This window comes from Corvus kubaryi, unplaced genomic scaffold (assembly GCF_017639235.1).
Source record: "Corvus kubaryi isolate FWS band 111438036 unplaced genomic scaffold, C.kubaryi_AGA036_p1.0 37285, whole genome shotgun sequence".
In the NCBI taxonomy this organism is placed as follows: domain Eukaryota; kingdom Metazoa; phylum Chordata; class Aves; order Passeriformes; family Corvidae; genus Corvus; species Corvus kubaryi.
The window spans coordinates 185464-203846 of NW_024581089.1; the positions used below are offsets into that span (position 1 = coordinate 185464).

At 42.2% G+C, this 18383-nt stretch overlaps 1 protein-coding gene across 6 annotated transcripts in view; it reads left to right on the top strand.

Annotated features, from left to right (window-relative positions):
• Positions 1 to 18383, top strand: part of FGD3 (FYVE, RhoGEF and PH domain containing 3) — a 102570-nt gene that overhangs the window by 66694 nt on the left and 17493 nt on the right. For 5 of the 6 annotated variants that reach the window (XR_006015792.1, XM_042026618.1, XM_042026614.1 and 2 more), the window contains exons 6-16: positions 322 to 458; positions 1534 to 1690; positions 6331 to 6469; positions 7264 to 7322; positions 9959 to 10105; positions 10772 to 10864; positions 10986 to 11186; positions 12775 to 12854; positions 13256 to 13286; positions 13771 to 13872; positions 17959 to 18021. Coding sequence is in view for 5 of the 6 variants with exons in the window: in XM_042026618.1 (XP_041882552.1) it covers positions 322 to 458; positions 1534 to 1690; positions 6331 to 6469; positions 7264 to 7322; positions 9959 to 10105; positions 10772 to 10864; positions 10986 to 11186; positions 12775 to 12854; positions 13256 to 13286; positions 13771 to 13872; positions 17959 to 18021 (1209 nt within the window). In the remaining variant the exon portion in view is untranslated. The remainder of the gene's footprint in view (positions 1 to 321; positions 459 to 1533; positions 1691 to 6330; positions 6470 to 7263; positions 7323 to 9958; positions 10106 to 10771; positions 10865 to 10985; positions 11187 to 12774; positions 12855 to 13255; positions 13287 to 13770; positions 13873 to 17958; positions 18022 to 18383) is intronic. The other variant, XM_042026615.1, reaches the window with a different exon arrangement.

Sequence of the window (18383 nt, forward strand, 5' to 3'; positions counted from 1 at the left end):
AAATGCTTTTGAGGGACTGAATGTTCTTTGCAGCTTGCACTCCCAAATATGAGATGTCTGATCTCAGTAATTTCAATCTTTTTTTAATTACAGCTCAGATTTTCCTAGGTTTTTTATGGCCTATAGTGATATATCTAACCCTGGGTGACAGTGGGCTTAAGTTTTGTGAACCTCCTGAAGACTCCAAGGACTGGCTACCAGGGATCAGATCCTGTAGCTCTGTTCTAAGCAGTCAGCTTTGCAAAACTGCAATCTAAAATCAGCATGTCTAGGACTGATTTTTGTAAAGAAATGTTGGTACTGTCTTGTTGCCTTCTGCAGGTTTTTTGCACTAAATTGTCCGAAGCAGGGATTTCATCTGAAGTGATAACAGGCATCTTCTCAAATATTTCTTCCATCTATTGTTTCCATGGACAATTTCTTCTTCCTGAGCTCAAAACAAGAATTACACAAGAATGGTAGGTAGCTGTCATTATAATTATGTAAAAAATACAATTTCAAGAAACTAAAGCAACCATAAGGCCTAGTCTACTTCAGAATTTTTTACTGTTTAATGCAGTAGTTACAGTAGTTATTTAATATGTTAATATGAAGTCTCTCAAACATTTCTGACTTAAAGAGTAGGCCTGAGCACTCAAAATTTCCAGAATACATTGTGAGCATTTTTTCAGTTCAAAGTATTGCCGGGGCTGTTTTCCTTACTGCATTCCAGCTCTCCTATTATTGCAGTACTATGAAATTGCAGTACTAGGAAGGAATGAAATTGTTTGTTTTGACCCCATAGCTGAAATAAATATTTTCAAATACCAATTAAAATTTGGCCACTATAATAAGTTGAAGGTGGGACTTGCTGATTTTGGAGGTCTTTTCCAATCTTAATGATTCTATGATTCTGTAGGTTGTAGATAAGTCAGAAATGCAGTGGTAGGTAGAAAGGTTAATTGTAAATTAACCTAGGAAACCTGATTTGAGGGGACACTTTGGCTGCACAGTGTCCTGCAAGCTTCTTAACTGGCTAAAGAGGGTCTTGCACGGGCAGAGTGGGGAAGAATGGCTGGCTCTCTGCCTGGCCCTGACTTTGGAGGAGAGAGATGTGTGGCTACTGCTGCTCCAGCCTGGGGTTGCTGGCCCCTAGGGATTCAGCTGAACTGAACTATCTCTTTGCATTAAAACCACTTCAGATGTTTGGCTGTGGTGGAAAAGGTTATTTTTAATATGTAAGTTTCCCACAAGGTTTTGTGCCGGGCAGAAGAGATATATAGATGTTCCTTTAATGATGTGTAGTCAGTCTGCTCTTCACTTAAGACAGTGAGGGCAGAAATATCGTCCCTTGTACATGAGGATTCATCTTTGAAGTTTCATCTAGGGTATTGTATAGATTACCTTAAACTAAACTTAGCCTGTCTTGATTGCACATATGTTTAAGTGCTTGTGCTTGTGGGAGACAACTGTGGAAATCTTACAGCTGTGTTTTCTGTCTGAAGATACTATTGATTCCAGAGGTTTCAGTACTTACCTGTCTCTTTGCCATAGGAGTGTCAACCCACGGCTAGGAGATATCCTGCAGAAACTTGCTCCTTTTCTGAAAATGTATGGAGAATATGTAAAGAACTTTGACAGGGCAATGGACATAGTGAACACATGTATGCAGCGGTCCTCTCCCTTCAAAGATGTTGTTCAGAATATACAGGTATGTTAATTGTTAATTGGTATAATAGGACTCGGAGATTGTTGTGGTTTAGGAGTGATGCTCCCCAATTTAGAGTCTTCAAAATCACACTGCCTCTCCCTTGCTTCCCCCCTCTGCCCTTTTTCCCTCCCCCTGCAGTGGCTGAAGAGGAGAGCTGGAGGCACAAAAGGCAAAGATCATGGGTTGGGGTAAGAACAATTTACTGGAAAGGCCAATGAGATAAGAAAACGAACAGTAAGAACAAAAATATTAATAATAAAAGTGCACTAAAGAAAAAGTGCAGTGCTCAATCCCACTACAGCCACATCACCCAAACCACTCTCTCCGGTCAGGACCAGCATCACCCAAACTGCTCTGTGGGTCACATTTGCTCCGCCATAAGAAAGCTTCTCCTCTGAAGTGAGACCCTCTCTTCCAGCCTGGCAATGACCTGAGGTGTTATCCAATAACACTGGGGTCCTGGGCACACCCCCTACTGTTGACCGCAAAAAATTAACTCTGTGCTGGCCAGAACCAGGAATGAGAGATCCTCACTTAATTCAGTGTGTGTTTCCCAGTTCATGACACACATTGTCAAGATAATAAGACACTAATACTAAAAATACACTATTTTAGTGGCATTCCTTTCTTCTCTTTTGCTGGTTCAAAGATTTCACACACAGCTTCTTTCCAGTCAAGCTTTTATTTTTTAATTTTTTTTTTAATATGGCTTTAAATGACAGAGGGCAGGGTTAGATGGGATATTGGAAAGTAACTCTTCCCTGGGGGTGGGGGGGGGGGGTGCGGCCCTGGCACACGCTGCCCAGAGAAGCTGTGGCTGCCCCATCCCTGGAAGTGTTCAAGACCAGGCTGGATGGGGCTTGCAGCAACCTGGGATAGTGGACACGGGTTGGACTGGATGGTCTTCAAGGTCCCTTCCAACCCAAACCATTCCAAGATTCTGTGGTTTAAGAGGCGTATCAGAAGTCACAGAATGAAACTTCACCCTTGGCCCAGTAATTCTGACTCTTTTGGATTTGTCTCCCTCATTTCTAATTTTATTTTTTTTTTAAATTAATACATTTTCATTTTGAAGTGGGTGGGTTTGAGTTTGGACATGTCACTGACAGCATCTCCTGTTTGTCTGGTTTTCCTGAGGCTTCCAAAGTGGCACACAGCTTGTGGGATCATAGCTCCACAGGAGGATGCTTAACATGGATTTTCATGTGTTTTCTCATAATTACATGGAAAGCTGCTCAGGGAGAGGGGAAGAGCTCCGGTTACGCTGATGTATCCATAAAACTGCTCTATCCTGCTCGGCCCCTGGGCCAGCTGAAGAGATGCAGGCTCCAGCACGCTCATGAGCATCCCTTCGGCACTCCTGGGAAAGGAGATACCGTCCTTTGGGAGGGGAGGGCTGGCAAGGAGTGGGTTAAGCTTGAGCAGGGAGCGCAGCTGCCTGCCCTAAATGGGAGGATTGTGGCTGGGCCAGCTGTCAGGAATCAAGTAATCCCCCAGCAAGCTGGGAGAGGAGAGGCCCTGTGTGGAGGTTTAGGGTTGTGTCAGAGACTCAGACAGAAGTTTGGAGAAGCAAGGACTGGGGAAGGTCCTTTCCTGCCACGCTGCTGCTCCACATGGCCTTTTCTTACCCTTTTTCTGCCTGCGCCCATCCTGCTCCCACTAAGGGCATGCACAGCAGCACTGTGTTTTGCTGTCCCCAGCCTGTGGCAAGCCATGACTTTCTGCAGGGTAAATCCTTTTGGGACTGTTTTCCCTATAGCACAGGCAATTCCCTTCCCTAAAATTCACCTGTCTCTTCCCACCACCAAGCTTCCAACACAAATGATGTGTATTACCTGTTGATCTGCACCTGTTCCAGACCATGAGCAGAACTCTTGCCAGGCAGTGTGGGCACTGGCAGTGCAGGTAGGAGGTGCAGCTCGGAAGCCTGCTGATGACAGAATTGCACTGTAGGTTATTCAGTCACACCTGCGCAGCACCTTTTGCTCCGTTGCTCAACGATCACAGCTGCAGGAGGCAGAGATTGGACCCAGAATGCTTAGTCCACTCATCTGACATATCTCTGCACTATCAAAAGCCCCTGAGAGTTATCAACATACCAGCTGAAGTGTGCTGAGATCCTTCGGGGATGTACTGTCTACCTAAGCTGCTAATGGAGTAGTGTATGTATACTATACAGCTTAAGGCATTCACTGTTACTAATTATGTCAAATTAGGGAAAGCAGAAAACAAAAATCATATGCTATTAATAAGATGATGACTGTGATTTATCAAGTTTACATTAGCTGACCTTGAAGATAAAAATACTTTCTGTTCTGTTCACATCTACTTGCTGGGGCCAAAACTTAATAGCTGGTGAGTTTATTATGACTTGGTCTGTCAACTTGCTCCTTATGCCATCACAGAAGTATACTGTGATGTATATACTACATATAATAAATAATTATATAGTTTTTTAATATATATTTATATTTTTATCTATTATATGTATTTATGTGTTTTGGATTCTTACACGAATTAAATACAGAATAAACATTTATCTAGTAAAGAATCCTACTGCAAACTCAGTAAACTTTAAACATCACATGGCATGAAACTTTTCCTGTTTGGAAGTTTGCTTTGTCACTGGTGCCTTTTCAAAAAGGTATATTTGCATGTGAATGCAGCTGAAGTGGGTCTTGAAATGACTTCCTCCTCTGCTTCCCTAATGCTGTCCCATGTTCAGTTTCATCCTATTGCAGGAATAAAGGGACATGAAGAAGGTTATAGTAAGTGGATTTGGGAATAAAATCCAAGTGCTAGTAGCGTGAAGTTCTCTGCCCTGGATTCTCTGATTCTGTCCTTCACAGCTGTGTTTTCTGGTGCCGTAAAACTCTGAGAGGCAATAAATTCACTTCAGCTCCACTAAACAGAAATATTGCTCTCCCTTTTACACTGTGACAAGATATTCTTGAAACCGAGTTTAGTCCTTTGAATTTCTGGAAGGACAGCTAATATTTTTCTCTCAGACATTCATCCTATTATCTCCAGCCTTGCTGTGAGAATGGAGCGAGTCAGCAGCGTGGTGTGGGCTGGAATATTTATGAGGAAATTGCAGATACTTGAAACAGTTCCTTTCTCTGAGAAACGCACAGTGAAATTAATATGGTTGTAGAGGCTGCTTACACTAGAACAGACAACATTAGTGGGCTGATGTAAAAATAATGCTGTGTAGAAGACCTTGTGTGTGTCTGTGGTTAACATGCTGCTGTGGAGTCAGATTACATCGCCAGCAGAAACTTCCTGTGTGCTTTAAAGCAAGTTACTGGTTCTTACTGAGATTCTCATCTCTCCTCTTTTAAATAGAAATACTCTTTTGCTTCACAGGATCCTATGAAAACAGGTACACTGCAATACTCGGTGCCATTGCATGCAGAGCACATCAGTGCCTTATTGGGTGATATTTAGTGTAATTAGACTCAAACCTCCTCCCCTTTTTGGCCAAGTGAAAAAAAAGTAGAATTTGAGAGTGCTCCGCCTTTCAAAGCTGGTGTGTGAGCAGTGTGTCTGCTGCTCATACAGTGAGCTCTGGCAAGCAATATATCCCTGGGGGCATTCTGATTTCATGTAGTTGGGAGAACAATGCTGCACAGGGCCATGGATGGGAAGAGCTTTTCTGAGCCTTCTGAAAGAAGAGAGTTGCATATTGGCAGAAAAAGCCAGACATGAAATGAAGAGTCACATAAAACCTGTCAGCTCTGATATCTGCTGTTGGGCAGCAAGGCTCCATGGTTGTATCTGGAGAGGCTGGATCCAAGGCCAGTGGTCTGAGGTTCAGCAAGGCCAAGTGCCAGGTCCTGTCCTTGGGTCACAACAGCCCCTGCAGCTCCAGGCTGAGCCAGAGGGGCTGGGAAGGACCCGGCAGGAAAGGCCCTGGGGATGCTGGTGGCAGCAGCTGAACAGGAGCTCAGGTGGGCAAGAAGGACCAGGGCACCCAGGCCTGTTCCAGCCATGGTGGGGCACTGGTGCTGGACACTGGTGAAGTCCCACCTCAGCTCCTGGGGTCAGTTTTGGGCTCCTCACAACAAGAATGACCTTGAGGGGCTGGAGCATGTCCAGAGAAGGGAACGGAGCTGGGAAGGAGCTGAGGGAGTTGGGAAAGGGGCTCAGCCTGGAGAAAAGGAGGCTCAGGGGGAACCTTCTCGCTATCTACAACTCCCTGACAGGAGGAGGCAGCCAGGGGGGTCAGGCTCTGCTTCCAGGGAACAGGGACAGGACAAGAGGGAATGGTCTCAAGCTGTGCCAGGGGAAGGTTTTGACTGGATATTAGGGAAAATTTCTTCATGGAAAGGGTTGTCCAGCCCTGGCACAGGCTGCCCAGGGCAGTGATGGAATCACCATCCCTGAAGGGATTTAAAAGATATGCAGATGTGGCAGTTGTGGACTTGGTTTAGTGGTGGCCTTGGCAGTGTTAGGTTTATGTTTGGACTTGATCATCTCAAGGGTCTTTTCCAACCTAATGAGTCTGTCGATCCATGAGAGCTTGAGAAGTTCCTGTACATTCCTCTAGCTGTATGTGAATGGTCATTTTTCCTTGCTGTTAAACACCAAAGGCAGGAACAAACCCAAAACCTCCTGTTCTTGTTTTCTCTCCATTACAGAAACAGGAGGTGTGTGGGAACCTGACTTTGCAGCATCACATGCTTGAACCAGTGCAAAGGATTCCTCGTTATGAGCTTCTCCTGAAGGACTATTTAAAGAAACTTCCGGAAGAATCTCCAGACAGGAAAGATGCTGAAAGTACACGTAAACTCCTTTCTGTCTAAAAGCTCAATGAAATCTTGGGCAGTTTTTTCTTCACATGTTCAGATATTTACAACCAGGACTATGTTAGAAATGGAGATTTGAATTAATCAAATTACGGCCAAGCAAAAGGATTTTGAATGCTTCTGGAGTTGAGAAGAAAAGGGTTGGAATGCCAGCTCTAGGAATGAAAGCAGCTTTGGCAAATGAACGGTGACAATATGTTGACGTTTGCTGTAGTTGAACATCTGACATTTTTATTTAATCCATTGTGTGGCCAAGGACAAAGACAGGAGGACATCCTTGCAATAGCCAGAGGAAGAAAGGAAGAATTGTTTTAAATTTGTATTGTATTTAACTGTGTATTTCTTGGCAAGAAAGCCTGTTAGACTCTGTTTATATGGTGAAACAGGGGAAATGGACTTCTCTTGATTACGAGGAGTTTTTGATCTCAACCAAAAGAGGGTCCATATTACCATAAGCAGGCAAGCCCTGTTTTAGGAAAACAGTCTTAAAAATATGCTTGGGAAGACTTAAGTGAGACTTAACTTTTAGTAGGTGATTCCTAGACCGCGAGGGTTTTTTGTCACTGTGCTTTGGCTCATCTAGATTTTTAGGAGAGAAAGATGAGACGTAGATCAGCTGAATATGCAGAAGTGATTGTGTCTATAATTGCTTACGTAACATCATAAGGAAGGAAAAACAATAATCAGAGAGGTGAACCCATCCCCCAAGGTGCCACTGCAAGGTATAATCTAGAGAATGCATAACCGTTGACACCTTTATTGCAGAGTCACTGGAGCTGATATCGACAGCAGCGAACCATTCCAATGCAGCCATCCGGAAGATGGTGAGTAGCAATTCCAGAATGGAATCGTGATCTGACTGAAACACCTGGCTAAACTGAGGGCCTCCTACTGCAACAGGCTCAGTATGGTAGACTGGGGAGGAATACCTGACTGTCAGTCAGACTTTAAACATGTGTTGGATGTCTGAGCTCTTTTTACTGTAAATGCAGTTTCTGTATATTGTTTGTCTTAAATTCCACTTCCCTCATTCTTAAGGACCCAATGAGTTGGGAAAGGAAGTCTTCATAAAACTCATTATTTGCTTTTCCTTGAAAAATGTTGAAAGTATTCCAATTAGGTCCATTCACAAGGTGTCCTTGCAGATTTTCACACTAGTTTTTTAGTCCTGCAGGTCTTCAACAGAATGAAGGTTGCTTTCATTTGATTTTAGCTCATCTTAAGTGCACAGAATGTGCATTTTGCATGCATCGGTAGCTTTGGAAAGCTGTGCTTCAAAAGCTGGGCAGTCAGACTGTGGAGATTTCGGACATGAGCACATGTTTTACATATAGACGAGCCAGTGCATTACCATTAAAGTAAAAGGGCTTTATAGCTGCAGATGTGCGCCCAGGTGTCTCAGGACATTTTGTGTCTAACAGACCTGAAATGCTCTGTATCTGTCTTAGCACCCTCTGGCCATTTGGGGGTGCAAAGTTTATATTCCCTTCCCTATCAGACCATTACTTCCTCTCCCAGCTGGTGGGGACACTGTGAGACCACGTTTCCTGTGACTGCTATGGGGAAGTAACCAGCTGATGTCTGTGTATTGTCAGTATGTCTGAAAACAGTTAGGAAACCATCTGTTTCTATTTGAGTCTAGCATGTACTTGTGATAAGGATATATTTTAGTGGAAAATTTTCTGGTTTGGGGCCTCTAACAACTCTTCTCTGGAGGGCTATGTACAGTATCTCTGCAGACATCAGGAATATGAAACAACTGGCTCATTGGTTTTTGTTTCAGTTGCTTTTTGTGTCAGTACACAAGAATCCATTGGAAAAGGCTGCTATAATAATTTTGCTGCGTGAGGTCCAAGCCAAACTAAAAGGAAAGCGAGTGCTGTAGCAAAACCTCCAAAAGTTAGTGGAGGGTTGAATTAATTGTTGGCTGCTTTCTCCTGTCGTCGTGCAGTAGAAGAAATAAATCATGCTTCCAAAGCTGACTTTTCCTAAAAGTGCAAATATTCCTCAGGTTTTGGATCTATTTTTGTGTTCTAGTTTCTCCTTTAAAAAATATATAGTTTGATAAGGTCACTGTTGTTTGTTTGCTTTTTGTTTATTTGTAAAATTAGTGGAATCTCTTGCTCATCATCTCATTTGGTGGAAAAAATCTGCTGCCTTTTGGGGATTAGATGATTTACTTACTTGTTTTAGTCCACAGCCCCCACCTTCCATTTTGTTTGCAGTATGTTCATTTTAATGGTTTGAGTTTTTGTTTCTTTTTTGGTGGTTTTTTTTTTTTTTTCTGCTGTTCATTTCTTTAATTGTTGGTCAGAAGAATTGATTAAGACAGGAACTGGTGTGATGTGTATTTGTTGTGAGAATTCTCAAGTCTTATGGGAGTAAACGAAGAGTGTAAAGACCTGGAATTCCAGCTTAATCTATAGGTAGGCAGACATTTGATTTAGAGATGTGTTCAGTCCTATCTATATTTGGGTGTAATTAGACTGATCTTGGTCCTCAGTTCCTGACCTTTCCAAAGGCTGTAATTCAGGAGCAAGATGTACATACCTTCCTTATTTTGACTTGCTAAAGCTTGTGCACTGCTTAATAAGGCAGCTGCAAGTGGGTCAATGAGTCACCTTTATCCATTTGAATACTGTGTAGAGGGACTTTAATATTTAGATGTCTTAATGTAAAGTAGAAACAGTGGTTTGCTGAAAAGGAAATAGTAATCCCTTCATAAAGAATTTTGACCAAGATACAAGGATGCCTTTATGACATTAAAAGTATATTTCAAGCATTTTGGCTGGCCTATTTCAGAGGTACTTTTGGCCATGGAGGCCCTGCATAGGACTGCAGCATTCCCCAGACAGCTGAGGTTTTAGACTTAGCTTAGAGCTGTGGAATGTGACCGTGCTTCCTGATAGCGACCTACCTCCAATTGTATCAGTAACGAACACAAGAGGTGACACTTCTCAGAAGCTGAAAAATTATCATATTGTGGCAGAAATCTTAGTCTGAAACATGGGGTGGAAACTGATTTAATAAATTAAAACTTGGAAATTATTTGGTAACGTACACGTCTCCAATTTGGCTATTGATTTTATTGGACATTTCTTCTAAAGTTCCAAAGATTAATATTTGGACTTGATGATCTTAGAGATCTATTTCAACCTTTATGATTCTGTGATACATATTTATTGTTGAATAATAGTAGTCTAAAAATATAAAATAAACTGATCTCAAAATGTCATTAAATAGTACAATCCACGTATAACTAATCCAGTGCAACTACTCCAGAGTGGGGAATAGTACTGAAGAGTATGAAACAGATTGTAATATAAATGCAAAGCTATAGCAGAAGTGAAAGACTGTTTTCATTCAACTGACATGAATTTACCACAGAAATGATAGAGTGGGCAATAGACCACATGGAATAATTTTTTTAAATTTAAATTGCTGGGGGTTTTACCTGCAGGAAAAGATGCACAAGCTTTTGGAAGTCTATGAGCGCCTGGGTGGTGAAGAGGATATTGTTAACCCAGCCAACGAGCTCATTAAAGAAGGACACATTCAGAAACTTTCAGCAAAGAATGGCACAGCACAGGATAGGTATTTATTCCTGGTGAGTATTTTAGTTGCTCTTTTATTTTCAGGGTTGTGCTCTGGTTGGATGGGCCTTAGAGCAAACTGGTCTAGTGGAAGCGGGCCCTTCTCATGGCAGGGGTGGAATGAGATAGGCTTTAAGGTCCCTTTCAACCCAAACCACCCTTTGAATCTATGGTTCTGTGGTACTTTTCCATCTTCCTAAGCTCAAAGACAAAAAGCATTCATCAGCTGAGCCCAGCTACTCCTTCTGAGCAGCAGTTTTCTCTTGAAGCTTTTTCCTCAAGGATTTCCTTCTTTCTTCCATGCTGTGCCTTTGCCTTTGACATGCCCAAAGGGGCATGTCCCTCCTGAGAGGCTGGGTTTTTGCAGAGTGCCACAGGAGGTGCTTTCCAGCCAAACCACCTTGCTGGAGGAGACGGCCAGCTCTTGCTGGCACTGGGAGAAGAGCTCTCATGCTTCCAAGGCAGTCAAATTCAGAGGGAGGGGCAGAAGGGAGAAGTGACTGGCTGACAGGTTTCTGTCTGCCCACTTCTTTCGGTAATGATCCATCAGCCTCACTTTCACCTTAAATCTCTTCTTGAGAACTATGTCTTGGAGTAAAACACACCAGAGCCCTAAACCTTCACAATGCAGGCTGTGTCCAGCATGTAACCCCCTGAGTTAAACTCTTGCCTTATTGCAGTTTAACAGCATGGTTCTGTACTGTGTGCCAAAACTGAGGCTGATCGGCCAGAAGTTCAGTGTCCGAGAGAAGATGGACATTGCAGGACTGCAGGTTTGCATCTCTTCTTTTCCCTCTTTTTTTTGGTAGCTTCTTGATAGCTTCCTGATCCCTGCTGAATCCAAACACATAACATTACATTAATGTAAAAATATAATAAAATTCTAAAATCCAGCTTTGGGTCACTTTGGATCAATGCAGCTTTTCCACTACGAGGAAGACCTTAAGGTGCTGGAGTGTGTCCAGAGAAGCACAACAGAGCTGGGGAAGGGTCTGGAGCACAAGTCTGATGAGAGAGCTGGGGTGGATTCTGTCTGGAGATAAGGAGCGAGACCTTCTTGCTTTCTACAACTGCCTGAAATGTGGGTGTAGCCAGGTGAGGGCTGGCGTCTTCTTACAGGTGACAGGATGAGAGGAAGCAGCCTCAAGTTGCACCAAGGGAAGTTTAAGTTGGATATTAGGGAATATTTCTTCACTGAAATGGTTGTCCAGCCCTGGCACAGGCTGCCCAGGGAAGTGGTGAAGTCACCATCTCTGGCAGCGTTCAAAAAACATGTGGATGTGGCACTTGAGAACATGGTTTTGTGGTGAATGTGATGGTGCTGTTTTGACGGTTGGACTTGATGACCTTAAGTCTTTTCCAACCTTAACAATTCTGTGATTGTATCTCTTTTTGGTTTTTTTGGTTGGTTGGTGTTACAAACCGGTTTAACACAGAAGACCAAAGAAAATAAGCTTCTGTGAATAAAATGGATCGAACGCAGAGAGGTTCAAAATATACCCCAAATTGTGATTAAAACCAAATGAGTTTAGGTCTTGGTGCCAAAAAAAGTGATGCATTTTATTTAATAGTAAAAGAGGTATAGAGAAAGAAAGAAAAGAAGGAAAGAAAGAAATAGAGAAGAGGTGTGCATGGGTTGGGGGGACAGAGAGAGAGTGACAGGGGTTAGGTAGGAACAGATCACCCTTCCGGGGGTCCCAACGATGTCTTATTGCTCCCCTCCATCTGGTCTTCTTGGTGGTGAGGGTCCCCTGCTGTCACCACCATGCCAAAAAGTATAGAATCCAGTGGATTAATGCAGGTGGGAAGGCCTGCCCTGTGGAGAGCTAGTTTGACACTGTCCCTTGCAACACTGTGGATGTGTTGCATCACGTTGCAGTGCTCTGGTGCAGAGTCTGGGGACCCCTTTGGGGGAGCCTTTGATGGGCCATGACTCTGCTGCCCTTCTTGTGGATGTGGCTTTCCCCAAGGTGAAGAGGCCCACAGCTGAGCTCCTCTGCACCCCAGGCGATGGGCATTCACTGCTCAGACCAGAGGCTTTTCCACTCCACACCCAAAACCTCTCCTGCCCCCACCCTTTAGTGTGAGGGTCTCTTCGAGCCTGGCAGCTAATAGCCCCAGGGCTGTGGTCTCCACCCGGAAGGTGCTAAGCCTGATCCCTCAGTTAATGGATTATTCTCCCCTGAGTCACTTTATCTTATCTTCATCAATGAGCAGCATAGGGCTCCATTCAGGGTTTTGGTAGTTTTCTCTGCAGCTTTTGTACAGTTTTGCTATAATAGGCAAAAGTCCTTCATGAAAGTGTTTAAACTATAAATTACAACATTTCAGTCTCCGACAGTTGGGGTTTTTAAATTTTTATAAGAACCATTCAAAGGGGAGTAGAATAATAACAGGTGACTGTGTGTGATGTGTTTGGATTGAGAGCCCTGCCTTGTCCCCTGGCTGGCACAGGAGCCACTTTCTCCCCCTACTGCTGTAGGAGTCTGGTTGGTGATACAGACCCACACATTTTGTAGCAAGACAGGTAAATATGGAAACACTCCCTTATTTTTTCTACTTCTATACTTTATTCCAAATGATCCTTTCGACTAAGCATTTCAGAGAATGACTATATTTGTAAGTCATTAAAAATGTTGGAAAGACAAGGTCAATGAGTAAAGAGCTGATGTGCTTTTTACAGGTCCAAGAAATTGCCAAGCAAAATGTGGCTCATACGTTTTCCATAACAGGAAAAAAGAGGTCATTGGAACTACAAGCCAGGTATGGTACTTGTTCTGTCTTTGAAGGTTTGTGAATATGTATGGAGAAATTGATCTATGGGCTGTGAGAGTGTGACAGCTTTAAATCACAAGGTGAGCAGCAGAGGTGGGTAACTTAGATATGCAAGAGAATGTTGGTCCTAAGTCAAAGTGTGTTGATTGCCTTTATTGAATGCTTGCAGTATTTAAAGTAGTGCTTGTGGGGTCCACTGTGTCAACAAGTCAAATATTTTGACACTTGGTAATACTTATTGTCAATAATTATTAATAATGTTTATAAAATAGTGGATAACAAAGCTAAAAATCTAATTGATATAAAGCTGTGAAACTGTGAATTGAATTAACTGAAAATATTGTAAGTAGAATGATGATGCTTTCTCTATTTTTCTTTTGTTTTAACAGGACAGAAGAGGAGAAGAGGGAATGGATTAATGTTAGTACAACCCACCAATGATAAGGAGGGCAATAACCATGCAGGCAGCATCTAAAATTATCATTTTGGGGTTCTGAATTAACGTGGCTGTGCAGGGAAGCTGGGTGGGCCAGTCTGGCGGAGCTGCTCATGGAGAAGTGTGGAGTCCAGTCATGGTCCCAATGATGACCAGCTGGCCCCAGAAAGTATCTGGGAGCTCAAACTGGGCTCCCTTTTCCTGCATTCCTCAAGCCCAGTAGGAGAAGAGACTGAGGCATCAGACCTTGTATACTCTTCCATTTTGACTTGTAGAGACACTGTCTGATGGCAGTCTTAGTTTTTAACTTAAACAATAATAGGTTAACACCACCACTTAAGGTTTTTAAGTTTCCCTTTAATTTATACAAGTGTAAGGGTTTTTCACCAAACGATAATCCTACCCATCTTCCTATGAGAGAATTTTTTTTGGTTATGCTTCTCATCTTAGCTGACATTTTTGTCTCAGGTGATTCAAGCCACAATAGAAAAGCACAAACAGAACAGTGAGACATTCAGAGCTTTCAATAGCTCTTTTTCACAAGAGGAGGAGCATCTTCCTGATTCCTCAGTAAGTACCAGTGCTTCGTTCTCCTTTGCCAGAGCAGTTTTACCAGCAGTTAAGGCTTGCACAGCTAACTTTAAAATAGTGGAGTCTTGTTCTGGATTTTTATATGACATTACAGGGCAGTCATCTCCATTTCTCTGGCTCTCAAATGTGTATCAGTCGCAGTTACTCAGCTGTGCAGATACGGAATAAATTACCCAGGGCAATTCAACGCCAGAGACCCATCAGTCATGTTTTCCAGGCTGGTGGCTTTTTTTAGCAGAACAGGTGTAATTCCTCAATGTTATGAGTGCTTAGCTGTTTGGAATGTTGTTTTTGTGGCTGGGAAATTTTGTTCATTACTTTTCCCCATCTTATCAGAGATGCATTTTGGGATTATTTCTTTGATATAATCAAAGAAATATTTTATTATTATTTAAAATATTTTAAAGAATCAGAATGAAAATGATGCATTTTAAAAGGATTTTAAAATGCTGTCTTATAAATAGTAAATATATTTCAGAAAAAATACTCTTCAACTAAATATGCAAAATAGTCTTGAAAGTTTATTGTTTCTCTTCAGCTGTAAGGTATCACTCTGTGTTGGTTTGCTAGGAATTCAGTTTTAGAAGTATTCACATCAGGACAGTATCTCTCCATTCAACTTGAAAATGATGGTGATAACCTTAGCCACAGGCATTTGCTACAAGCTAAAGAGGAATAGGGCCTGGGAGAGCAAAATATTTCGGAATATCATGCAGTGCTGCCTGTGACTTTATGACTTCAGACATGGTAGATCTTGGAGCAGAGGGAGAGAAGGTCCATTTGCAGAGGTTGAACTTTGGGAGTTTTTTATCTTCCCCCTCCCCTGCCTCCTAAACTGTTTGTTTGGGGTTTTTTTTGTTTTGGTACCTAACCATTTTTGACATCTCTTCTTGGAGATTCAGGACTGATTCGGTGGCTCAATAATCTGGATTCTTTATCCGCCTGATTTCCCAGGGGCCTCAGGAGAGATGTTGGAGATGCCTTTCATCCCAGCATAATCAGATTGCCAGTGAAGATCTTTGCAACACTCTGTAGTCTAGAATACTGCTACTGACAGCAGCCAGCAATGAGCCATTTTCAGAATGTGGCATAGTTTACTTATCCTGAGCTACTCAACAGCTGAAAATACTTCAAAAAAAATAGAAAATACTCAATTCTTGCCTATATTTTTCAGTTAACTCACGGCTGCATTCAGAGCCAGGATGCTTTGATGGAAAAAAATCTTTTGCTAATAAGCAAAGTAATCAGCACACTTCTTTCTATGTAATTAAGACACAACATCTGGTCAACTTCATTATTATTATCTTGCTTTGTAAATTCAATTTGATTTTGCTTCTGTGTTCATGGTGTAGCCACATATTTATAGTATTCATAAAAGTCAAGCAGAGCAGGAGTCTGGTTTATCCCTGGCTGTGATATTAAGGCAGTCTGTACTGTAATTTCTTTAAGGCCAGAATACTAACCTGCATATTAGGAGATTAGCTTCTCTAGATAATCAGCTTTGAAAACCATTGTAACAGCTAAATGTGACAGAAATTGCTGCCCCTTAAAATGAGCTGAAGTTGCTCCTGTAAGGAAAACTGGACAAATACTGAGAACATTCTTAACTGCAATATGCTGCACTGGGTAGCACCCACCATACATATCATGTGTGGAATACTGGGCAGCAACTTTAGAGGAAAAAGTGATCCTTTTTTTCTCATGAGTCAAGAAATAGATATGCACTCATGGATTCCAGGCTGGATCTGTAGCAGCTACTAGAAATCAGCCTGTGAAAAGAGTCAAATTGTTTTTCTCCCATCCTTGGCCATACATTTACTATGTTATAGTGCTTAGGCTGGTTGCAGCTCCTGATCAGTGCACGCAATTCTGACCATGCTTGTGTTTCCTTGCTGACTCACATAAGCTCATACCAGCATTTTAGGTTGATGTCAGCCTGAAATCTGCCTACAGAAGACTTGTGGTTTCTGGGAGGTGCGGAAATCTGAAATTTGACCTGATTCTTAAGATTATGCCTGTACAGGCCTTCAGCAATTAATGGACTCTCACCTGTCAGGAGGGGAATATTCAGTGTCATTGCCCATCAGTGCCAGGCAGGGTAATGGTAGCTGTAGTCTTTTTAAAAAGTCTTTTTAGAAAGCTTTCAGGTTCCTTTGTGGTTTAGTTCCTCCATTTTCACCTGCATCATTTCCGGGCTATGTGAAGAGTGTTTTTAAAGCCGTCTAAAAATGTTCCCAAGGAAAAGGGCCTCTTTCACCACTGCTTCATCTCAGAAGACTTGGAGGCTTCTGGTGTGGCAAAGGACCCAGTTTGTGCAGTCTTGGAAGGCTGGCAAGGAAAAGTGCTGCAGAGAGCTGAGCTCTGTGGAAGTGACATCCCCAAGATTTGAGATTGAGAATGCTTCTATTAGTTAAATCATGATTGTTAGATGCTGAATAGTTATTATTTCACTCTGCTGTTTCTGTCCCCATAGATCTGGGGTGCTTCTGAAAAACATGTCAGTAACCATTCTTACCAGATCTTAGGCACTGTGAGTGGTAATGGTAACGTAACAGGGAGAAGCCCTTTTAAAATATTTTCCAGGCAAGAGTAGAGGGTATTTGATTTTTAGCCCATTATTGCAAATAAAAAACCAGACATGGGGATCTGAATAGGCAGCTGGAGAAATTTATTCTTTTCCCTAAATTTGCTGGGGGTTTTCTCAATCTCTTCTTCAAACCCTGTTTTTTTCTCCACATTTTTCTTTTTCCAAGTCTTGTCACAGCACACAGATGTCCTTTTACTACGCAAAGTAAAACCCTGAGTTGATTAGAATTCCAGTGAAAAGAACACCCTTTGCAAAGGACTGAGGAACAGATAATGTGACCACCTTAGGGTTGCTGGGTTTTTGCAGAGGCAGAAATAGCTGGTTAGAGCTGAGTAGTGATGCTTCCCTTAATTTAATCAAATTCCCCGAGGAAGCGCTCTAGGGTGACACAGCCCTGGCCCCAGGGGATGCATTTGCTCCTTTCCTTGTTCTAAAGAGTTGATTGCTTGTATGAGAATATAAATACATTCAATGAGGCATCAGAATTAATAGCTCTTCAATTTGGCCTCTTAAAGAGGTATTAAACCTTTTTGCTTTAAAATGAAATGACGCCAGAGTGCCAAAATGCACTGGCCATTTGGATAATCTCAAGAGATGTTGTCTGCTTGATAAAGGAAGTATGATCTATGGGAATAAGAGGAGAATTTATCATGAAGAATCTAATAGTTTGAGAACCCTGTGTAAACTAGCAAACTCTGTAGCCTATGATTTTGGTACTCAATGTACAAAGCTTGTTATTTGCCCTCTATATGTATTGAATACTATTGAATGTATATGTAAGTATGGCATACATATAGATATATGAACTCTATATGAATATATATAGATATACAAGCATCTGTGTGTGTTTAGTACATATACTTCTCTATGATTGAATAAACAGAGATGCCACTTTGCACTTATTTAGGGATTGAGAGGTATTGCAAAGAAGAAAAACTTAACTGAGTAGTGCTTGAATGGAGTAAATTTTGTTCCTCTCAGAATCAAGCGCCTTCACAGAGCCTTTGCTGTTTTGGCTGGCAGGCTCCGATACAGCAGTGTCCTTCAAACCACGGCACTGCCTTTCTGCAGCATGTGGGGGACAGGCACAGTTTGTACCCAAAGGCAGGTTGGCAATTCAGTGCCATCTGTAAGGTCATCCACATCAGAGCTCACCCCATATTTGAGGGTGGCTGAGCACATGTGCGACATATGCACCTGGTCTGGTGGAAGTTGTGCCTACTCATGGCAGGGGGCTGGAACAAGATGAGCTTTAAGGTCCCTTTTGACTCAGCTCATTCTATGATTCTGTGATCTGATTATATGAATTAAAGTGTACTCACACGCAAAGAGTTGAGGGGCAGAAAGTAAACTCTCTTTCTTTTCTCTTTTTCCCCCTCCCCTTGTTTTCCTTTGTTCTGTTTTCTTTTCAGTGTTTAATATATTTGAGGAAGAATGTCCATGTTGAAACTGTTCTGTGTCATTCTGTTTCTTCTCAGATAGCCAGCACCAGCTCGGTGGAATCAATGCCAGGAGCAGATGGTGGTGGTGCATTAGGAGGGGTGAGTAATTTGAAGCTAATACTTTAGTCAGAGCAGTGTTGGGAGGTGGGTTACATTTGCTTTGTAGCAGGAAAAAAAAATCATACTTCAATATCGGTTTTATAGGGTTTATATCCTGCTGTGTGTGGCTGCAGCTGTGCTGTCATTAGCTTCCTGGCTAAGTTATACCCATAGCTACTTACCATTTGCAGCATCAGGGAATTTGAATCTTGCTCAGATATGTCACAAAAACCAGGAAATAGACTCTCCAACCAATTTGCTGGGTTAAAAAGCTGACATTACTTTATTAACAGTACTGGATGTGTGGGGGTTTCTCCTCAAAGCATGCATAGACTTCTTAAAGCAATATAACTCATTCAGTA